Genomic DNA, 10,189 nt, shown 5'->3' with positions numbered 1-10,189 from the left:
TGGTATGGTATTGTATGGTATAATAAGATGTGGTTTGGTATGGTATGATATGGTATGGTATGATATAGTATGGTATGATATTATATGGTATGGTATGGTATGGTATGGTATGGTATGGTATGATATGATATGATATGATATGATATGATATGGTTTGGTATGGTATGGTATGGTATGGTATGGTATGATATGGTATGGTATGATATGGTATGGTATGATATAGTATGGTATGATATTATATGGTATGGTATGGTATGGTATGGTATGGTATGGTATGGTATGATATGATATAGTATGGTATGATATGATATGATATGGTATGGTATGGTATGGTATGATATAGTATGGTATTGTATGGTTTGGTATGGTCTTATATGATATGTTATGGTATGATATAGTATGGTTTTGTATGATATAGTATGATATAGTATGATATGGTATGGTATGGTATGATATAGTATGGTATTGTATGATATGGTATGACATAGCATGATATGGTATGGTATGGTATGGCATGGCATGGTATTGTATGGTATGGTATGGTATGGTATGGTATGATATGGTATGATATGATATGGCATGGCATGATCTGGTATGGTATGGTATGGTATGGTATGGTATGGTATGGTATGGTATGGTATTGTATTATATGGTATGGTATGGTATGGTATGATATAGTATGGTATGGTATGGTATGGTATGGTATGGTATGGTATGGTATGATACAGTATGGTATGATATGATATGATATAGTATGGTATGGTATGGTATGGTATGGTATGGTATGATATGGTATGGTATGATATGGTATGGTATGGTATGGTGTGGTTTGATGTAGTATGGCATGATATGATTTGATATATTATGGTATGGTATGGTATGGTATGGTATGGTATGGTATGGTATGGTATGGTATGATATAGTATGGTATTGTATGGTTTGGTATGGTATGGTGTTATATGATATGGTATGGTATGATATAGTATGGTTTTGTATGATATAGTATGATATAGTATGATATGGTATGGTATGGTATGGTATGATATAGTATGGTATTGTATGATATTGTATGACATAGTATGGTATGGTATGGAATGATATGGTATGGTATGGTATGGAATGGTATGGTATGGTATGGTATGGTATGATATGGTATGATATGATATGGTATGATATAGTATGATATGATATGATATGATATGGCATGGCATGGCATGGCATGGTATTGTATGGTATGGTATGGTATGGTATGGTATGGTATGGTATGGTATGGTATGGTATGGTATGGTATTGTATGATATGGCATGGCATGGCATGGCATGGCATGGTATGGTATGGTATTTCATGATATGGCATGGCATGGCATGGCATGGCATGGTATGGTATGGTATGATATGGTATGGTATGGTATGATATAGTATAGTATGACATGATATGATATGGTATGGTATGGTATGATATGGTATAGTATTGTATGGTACGGTATGGTATGATATAGTATGGAATGATATGATATGATATGATATGATATGATATGATATGATATGATATGATATGATATGATATGATATGATATGATATGATATGGTATGATAAGATATGGTATGGTATGATATAGTATAGTACGATATGATATGGTATGGTATGATATAGTGTGGTATGATATTATATTGTATGGTAAGGTATGATATAGTTTCGTATGATATGATATAGTATGGTATGATATGGTATGGAATTGTATGGTATGGTATGGTATGTATGGTATGTTATGGTATGGTATGGTATGGCATGGTATGATATAGTATGGTATGGTATGATATGGCATGGTATTGTATGATATGGTATGATATGGTATGATATAGTATGGTATGATATGGTATGGTATGGTATGGTATGATATGGTATGATATAGTATGGTTTTGTATGATATGGTATGGTATGGTATGGTATTGTATGATATGGTATGGTATGGTATGGTATGGCATGGTATGGTATTGTATGATATGGTATGGTATGATATGATATGGTATGGCTTGGTATGGTAAAGAAGCATACTGTCCCATACCTAACTAAACCATACCTTACATCGTATCATATTATATCGTCTCGTATCCATTCAGATCTTATCATACTGTATTGTTTCATACATTACTGTGCCATATAGTACAGTAATGTAACTGTTACTCAACATACTGTACCGTATTGTTCCATATTGTATTGTTTCAGAAATAACTGCACTCACTTACTTTCCACAATAACAGTAACAAGCTCACCCAAACGCCCCTCTCCTGGCAGACACACTCACTCTTACAGAAACACACACACCACTCCACAGCATTAATCCCGGCAGGTTGTCGGGTTCTATGGGGGTCAGCTTTTGCCGGACACAGCTTTTATTTGGGCCTGATTACTTTTGGGCACAGTCATCGTATGGCCTCTGTCGGTGGGGATAACGTTCATTGGGGTCGGATTGGTGTCCGCCTCACTGGCTCCATTCACTGGTTCAGGCACAATCATTTAGAATTGGCAGACCTAACACCTAACCCACAGAGCCGGGCCAGCCCAGTCAGCAAATAAACCCCCCCCCCCCCAACCCCCCACTACATCACCCCTTTAGTAATTAGAGGGGTGGTGGAGTGAAAAGTAAGAAAAGGGTAGAGAAAATAAAGAAAGATGTAAGTATAAGCAGAGATGAAATGGAGAAGAGAGAAGAGACAAGAATAGATAACTTCTGCATGTTGGGGTCATTAGGAAAAGGGCACTTGGAAAAACATAGTCAGACCCTTTGTGTTTGTATGTGTATACGAGAGTGTAAGAGAGGGAGAACATAGAAAACATAGCCTTTCAGCACCTGACTAGCTGGCAGGTCTTTTGAATCAAAACTGTTTCGGCGGCAGCGTTCAGAGTTCTGAGTTTTGACCCTAGTGGCCTCTGTGGCAGACTACTGATTTTTCACTGAGCTTAATAACCATTATTATGACTGCAGACCAAAAACTATGACCCCTGACCTCCTGAGATATACATCTAATTTGTCAAAATTAGAAAAATAAAACACAAAACAAATTTTGCATGTGTAAAAAGCCATAAGGCAAAAGAACAAAACAAAGCAAAGACATTTTTCAGCATACATCAGTTGTACAATATAACACAACATAAGTTACAACATAAAAACACATAAATCTTGTATGAAAATGATTCTGGTGGTTTCTTTTGATGAATTTTATCATATCAATTGTCCTCTGCTGCTCTCTTGTGGTGCAACAGAAAGCTTAATTCTTTGGGTTCAGACCAAGAGGAAGGAAGTAATTTATCATTCTTTAAAAAAAAAAAAAAAGACTCTTACTTACAGATATGTTGAGAGTTTATTTCAACATTAAAATCACAATATGTTGAAATGCAACAAATGGAATACCCATATGACAAATGCAAAGGCTGTTAAATTTTCTTTTAGTGACACCTTTATTTTATTTTGCTAAAGTAAACAGGCTCTACTTACTAACAAGTAGGTTGACTAAAAATTGTTCAAGGTACATTTATTAATTTTGATCTGACAAGATACACACAGGCCACAGTAAAATGAATAAACATGCATCATAAAGTACTTATTAAAAGACTAAAAATAAAACATACAGTATATTTGAAAAAAAAAAAACATTAACATGTAAGAATATATATGATTTTGTAGATATGAATCATGCAGTTAACAGCCTATGCTCTTAATGGAGCTTTTACTGAACATTAGCAAAATACACAGTATGCGCCTTTAAATGGTGCATACCATTATTGACGGAAGGGGGAAGTTATTAGTATTTCACACAACATGGTTTAATGTCGTTTATATTTGCAGCACAGGTAAAATAGAAAAATATCTTGTATTTCGTATTATTGCATAGCTCAAATAACTGGCATTTTTATAGACCAACACCGACCCGGAGAGTAACGATAGTCGTTGTTCGGTAGCGGAAACCCCTGTATTTACAAACACACTGCTTGTAACCGGTGGAGTCGGAGAGCTAATGAACGGTTCAGAGGAATTACTGAAGACGCGCTAAAGATTTTTTACGTCAATTAAGGAAAGACTGTCAATTTAGCGAGACATGTTTTCGGGTACAACGACACACTTCCGCCGTAGCGGTTCTGAAGGAGATGAAAAACTGCCTGAAGACACCGCAACAACGGAATACTGCGCAAAGTTGCAGCAGTGGATGTGGCAGTATTACTGGGGTTATGCTAACTGGCAGAGCTGGCTGGCTCTGACAGCTCTCCCCTTTCCTCCGCCGGGGACAGGTGCTCAGACTCCGGGACCATTAACAGCACCTTCCTCCACCTCGGGGCAGCAGACTTACGACCCTGCAAACTGGTACAGCTACCCTTATCCCTTCAGTTTCCCTGCATCCTCTCCTCATCTTAATGGCACCCAGGTCGGACATAGCTCCACCACGACCCCGGCTGCAGCTGCTGATGGTCGGACAGCCCAACAGCAGAATGGGAACCCACCTCAGGCAGGTAAGGCTAATGGCTCTATTGAGAAGTGAGTCGTTTTAATGGTCAATGGCCTACTTTGTTTAATATAGCATATTGTGTGGGCTTTATTCTGTTTAAGCTAGGTCATGAGTCTGCTAGAAAGCAGGCTTAAGTAAACGGCCTTGTGAAAACAAGCTTAAATGCTTAGAGTCATGTTTGCTTGAGTGTTGTGTTACCTCTGCTGAGTTTCAGTAAAGCAGTAACTAATCTAACTAATCAGCAGTAGTGGAAGAAGCTGCTTTGTATTCATAATAAAAAAATGAAATAATAACAGCTAACAACTCAGTAGCCTACTCATGCATTAATGTTGAAGCGGAATTGAAGTGCTTAAGTTGATTGAGTTAAAGGTCATTGTATTCTATTTGCTATAGGCAAACTAAGTGTTTACATTGTTGTTGTAGTGGATCAGAAGAAAGTAACACCCTGTCTATGCTTCTCTGTGATTCAAGGTCGTTTTTTTGAGTGTAGATATGACAAGGTAATGAGAAAATTATTGAAATATTAAAAAAAGGAGCTTTTTCACTTCCCTGTGTTTATTCATCTGCTGTATAGGACGGGAGTACACCATCCCTTCTCCTCTCCAGAGGTTCCTCGCTGAGACGGTGGACTTCTTCATCTTGTTCTGTGTGAAGGCCACCATCGTGCTGTGGATCATGCATCTGAGTGGAATGAAGTGAGTGAAAAATCAGACAGTGGTGAGAGGAAACAGGAGTGGATAAATCACCGAAGCCTAAGAAATCTGTACTACTATCAGTATTAAAAAAAAAAAACAGTTGTTCAAAATGCAGGATGTGAATGGTCAAAGAGTTATCATCATTACTTTAACAGCAACCTACACTGTATCTCCTCTTTAAAGGGACATTGCCAAATTTATCACCCACTTCATTGTGGAGGAGATAGACGAGAACACATCGATGGAGGACCTGCAGAAGATGATGGCTGTAGCTCTGGTTTACAGGGTGTTGGTGTGTATCTTTGAGGTGAGTCATTCTTTACACTTCCTTGCTGAAGTCAGCTGCCTAAGTGATTTCAAATTCAACTTTCTTAATATCAAAATGACATTCCAAGATAAGTCGTTTATGTTAATTGACTCAAAATGCATGTTCTTCTTAATACAAAGCGACGTCCATTATTTTCCATTTTTCTAAGAAACAAGTTCCCCACTTTGTCCTCTTGTGTTCAGTAGGAGCTACAGCCTCCCTGCAGCATTCTCCTATTTAATGAAAAGAGTCAGACTTGTTCAACACAACACTGCTGCCCACAGAGGACAGTGATGCAACGTTGTGTGCATAGTTGCCTGGTATGAAGTCATGTATCGCAGCTCTTGTTCTACGTGTGTGTCGGTGCCCTTGTTTCCCCCCAGGTGGGAAATGCTCCTGAGACATTCAGACTCAGACTTAATACCATCTGGCATGTTTCATTCAGTTCTGGCACGGTGTGACCTTGTTGGTACATTAGAGTGAATGTCATGCCTTTTCTCTACTGTGTGTGACTACAGTAGTATCATGACGTGTTGTAAAATGCTTTCTTGTGTTTTAAACATTTGCATGAATGTGTGAAATGTGGTCCTTCTTCTTCTCCAGGTGATATGTATTTGGGGAGCTGGAGGTGCCACACCAGGGAAGTTCCTGCTTGGTCTGCGGGTTGTGACATGTGACACATCCACTCTGGTCCGTCCAAACCGAGTGCTTGTTGTCCCTGCGTCTAATGTGTCCCTCTCTGCGTGAGTGATCACATAATAAATAGTAACTTTTTTTTTTAAATTGGGAGAAGAATCTAGATTTGACTATAAATGAGCTTTTTTTTAAATTTTATTCACTAACCAATGTCTCATGTAGTCTCTGTAATTTCTTTTGTTTTTCCCCAGCTCTACCGTGCGGTCTCTCAATAAGAACTTCTCCATTGCCTTCCTCTTCCCCGTCTTTATCACTCTCCTGTTCTTCCAGCACAACAGGACTGTGTATGACATCGTGGCCGGGACTATCGTTGTCCAGCGTAGAGGGGGCAGATAGCCTCTCCTCCTGCAGCAGACTTTTTCAATACTTGGCAGTGCAATGACATGGTGCTTGAAATATTTAAATCAGGTCACAGATCTCTTCTTGGACTTAACCTGCACTGTCAAACTGGATGCAAACAGGTTGAAGGCCTGGCACATTGAAGAAAAAAGATCCAGCCCTACAACTTTTAGTTGAAGCTTCTTCCTTTTTTTTTTTTTGGACAACTGAATCATCAAATCAGCTGTCAGGAAGCCTTCAGAAGGTTTTTGATCATTTTGAAGAAGGTTAAGCTTGAAATGGTGCTGTCAAATGTTTCCAAAAACTTTTCATCATTTAATTCAGACCTGAACGTGTCCTATGCCATAATACTATATCGGTAATTGATTTTTATAATACAAAAAGCCCTCGTGAAGGATCAAGAACTTTTAACTTTGCCGACTGTGAGTGTCTACCACAGTAGGCCATATATTCTCTGTGCAGTTGTCTGATTTTAGATGACTGTCTCTTGGAAACGTATAGTTCCAGATGAATTGTGCACACACCATTAAGAGATAAGAGTTCTGAACATGGGGTCTTGAAAGCAGAATTTATATAATTAGATTCTCAACTTTGCAGCTTATTCTTGAACAAATTGTTTCTTATTTTTAAGTTATTACAAATGACTCAAATGTTTGTTTGCTGATGATGTTTTGTCTTACTTTTGTGATTCTTCTTAAGCAAACAGATCGAAGAGAGAAAAAAAAAAGTCCAAGGCTTGTTGGTGTCTGTTCTCTGTGCCTACAAAGTTGGAGAAGTATTGTTTTGCCACCTTTGGGCCTTGGTGAATTGAAACAAAGACTTAACTTTCTGTTTTAAAAGGTAAATGAAAAGTTAACTGAAGCGATATAGCTCTTATTTATTCTTCTTCATAAAGTGTTTATGTCACATGTACTGATGTCAGCGGCTGCTTTGACTATCTACCCATCAGGATCTAACTGATCACATTGACACATGTCCACAAACCCATGGCTTTTTGGAGCTATTTTAGGTTCAGTGTCTTTCCTAAGAACATGAAATGCTATTCTTTCTGTGTTGGGGGGGTAGGGCTTGTAATAGTTGTGACTCAGGGCGACAAATCAAAGACCCACTGATTGTCTGAATGGCATTTTTAGTTGCACTGGCTCATGTCAGATTTTAAATGTGAGGCACAATGTGATAATATTCTTGTATTGAAGACAACACTAAATTATTTACATATTTTGTATCATTCTGCATTGGCTTGAAAACTTGAATTATTAATAAATATAGTCAAATACTTCAAAAAGAGTGATGATTTGTCCACTGTGTTGTTGTTGTTGTAATTAACAGATGGATGTTTGGTGTTATGTTGGACCGGCACATGTGTGATGCAAAAATATGAAGCTGCAATCATATTTGATAAATGGTCTCAAATAAACTAGTGTTTACATTTGAACTTAAAAAAACTTTGATAAACCTAATGTAAATAAAGCTGCCGACTTAGCATTTTACAAAATTACACAGATCCTTAAGGAGATATCTGTAGAAGATTAAAGAAAATATTCCATATATGCTTCTTCTTTCAGATTCTCATTTAAAGCCTTGGTTTCACTGCTGGTCCAAAGGGGACAGAAGTGCTGCTTATCAACAGACATGGCAGACAACTGTGTGGGACCCCAGACCAGTAGGGGGCTCCTGAGGACTCAAACTTAACCCGAAGCAGTGTCCCAAAATGTGCAAATTTTGCAATGACAGTAGGAAACCTCCCTAAGGGGCCCCCCTCTAACAGCACTCACTCCTTTTGCCCTGCTAAGCGTTGCATGCATTGTTCCTGTGAAATCTGAAGTTTGTCATAGTAAGTCAACAGGAAGAGGAATTAACCGTCTATAGGAGAAAAAAAAGAAACGGGGAAAAAAGAGGACAAGGAGACTCTGGGACTCTGGCAGTGATAATGGTGATGAACACTGGTTGGAGTTCCCCCCAATTGACTTTTGCCCAGGGCCCCCACAGACTCTAGAATTGCTATGAAAGGGGTAAAACATGTTTCTTAACGACCTTCTGACGACAGCTGTGCAGAGAGGAAATATTTGAATGTTGTATGGAAGTAACAAGAGGACAAATGAGTGTGACGTGTGTATTGAGTTAAATTAAAACATTAAAAGCAGTATAATGAAGGTCCATTGTAACCGTTGGGACAGAGTTAAAGCTGTTTAAAAGTTCATGATTTTTAGAATGAAATAAGAAATCAATTTTCTTTGTGTCATGGCTGAGACTGTGGGTGGCTGAGCTGCAATGAATACAGGATTAAAAGGATTAATTTGAATTTAAAGAACTGTAAAGGGCTTTACACACTCTGATACAACACGCACGCTGATGCACACATTCATGTCAATATTTGGCTTTCAGCCTGCAGGCACTGTTTTGACCAGAACAACTGACAACTTTCACTTACAAATTATGACAAGAAAACGTCTAAACTCCACTTTCAGGATGTCATTGAATCTAACGTTTGCTACTGATTTATTTCATGTACACTTGTAAATTCATTTTTTGCTTTACAAGTATTAATAGTGGTTTATATGGATGACACATCTTCTGGCAAAATTGTTTCCAATACTTGCTTTAAGTGCTTTACCAGTAGTTGCCACACGGAGGCGACATTGGACAATACTGATTCAAACATGTTGTGGCCAAGCTACAGTAAATGGAAATGGGCTGAAGCTGTTATGTGTATTTCCAGCAGTGTTTAAGAACATCACTTTGATTAAAACACAATAACAAATTTGTATTTGCTTTTACTTGTATCTCAAAAATGAATCTAGAGCAGCTAATGACATATATTCATTGTACACACATTACTAAAAGACTTCTCTTTTCATCCTCAGACAGCATCTACTTTCCATGGCTCCATCTCCCGTCAATACTGGGTTGTTGACACTGAGAAAATGAAGCATGAATCCCAGTGTGTAGGAGAACTCATTAGGGCCAAAGGTCATGGGAGGTAATCAAACTTAAAGATAAACAATGATGCAACTTTTTAATGATGCTTATACTATTGTGAGTACTTTGCTTTATCAGCTCAATGTCACACAGGTATTAGAGGCTTCAGCTTGTTACAGGCTTACAGGGAGGTCAGGTGTACAAAATAACCAGACACTCGAGTGTGTGATATCACATCTTTCCTGCTGAGACCTGTGAGAAGAGATGAGAGAGAGAAAAAAATGACATACACAAATCTCTTCACTGAGGTAAAAAAAAATATCTGTATACTTTGATAGTTAACTGTATTTTTGACCCCCATCAGTTGTAGTAAAATGATGTGGAGAACATCTATAGGGCCTTTTAGACTTATGGATATTGTACACATACAGTATGGCAGCGTACTATGCTATTTATCTCATGTTGATTACCTCCTGGTTATGGGAAGTTGTTTACTAAAGCTGTATGCTCTGGGTTTATGTGGTTAAGATTCAAATTCTTTTTTTTATTGTCCCACAAGAGGAAATTTGCGTTGCAACAGGAGCACACAGAAGACAAGAAACACAAGGACAACATCACCATAAAACATGGACCAAAACGAAAAAAATAATAAATCAGACAACACAGCAAAATATAAAACCAAATAAAAACAGTGCAATAAAATCAGCCAAGAGCCCATACCAGAAAGGAAA

At 38.0% G+C, this 10,189-nt stretch overlaps 1 protein-coding gene across 1 annotated transcript; it reads left to right on the top strand.

Moving 5' to 3' along the window:
• Positions 1–3,943: 3,943 nt before the first annotated feature.
• fam8a1a (family with sequence similarity 8 member A1a) lies at positions 3,944–8,087 on the top strand. The gene is made up of 5 exons (XM_020652361.3): positions 3,944–4,506; positions 5,077–5,197; positions 5,381–5,504; positions 6,108–6,247; positions 6,392–8,087. Exons 1-5 carry the CDS (start codon positions 4,098–4,100, stop codon positions 6,534–6,536), a joined length of 939 nt encoding a protein of 312 aa, XP_020508017.1. The 5' UTR covers positions 3,944–4,097; the 3' UTR covers positions 6,537–8,087.
• The last annotated feature ends 2,102 nt before the right edge of the window (positions 8,088–10,189 follow it).

Source organism: Labrus bergylta, chromosome 19, assembly GCF_963930695.1.
Source record: "Labrus bergylta chromosome 19, fLabBer1.1, whole genome shotgun sequence".
Classification (NCBI taxonomy): Eukaryota; Metazoa; Chordata; class Actinopteri; order Labriformes; family Labridae; genus Labrus; species Labrus bergylta.
Note: the sequence above shows the minus strand (reverse complement) of the source record. Positions and strands in the feature narration are given on the sequence as shown.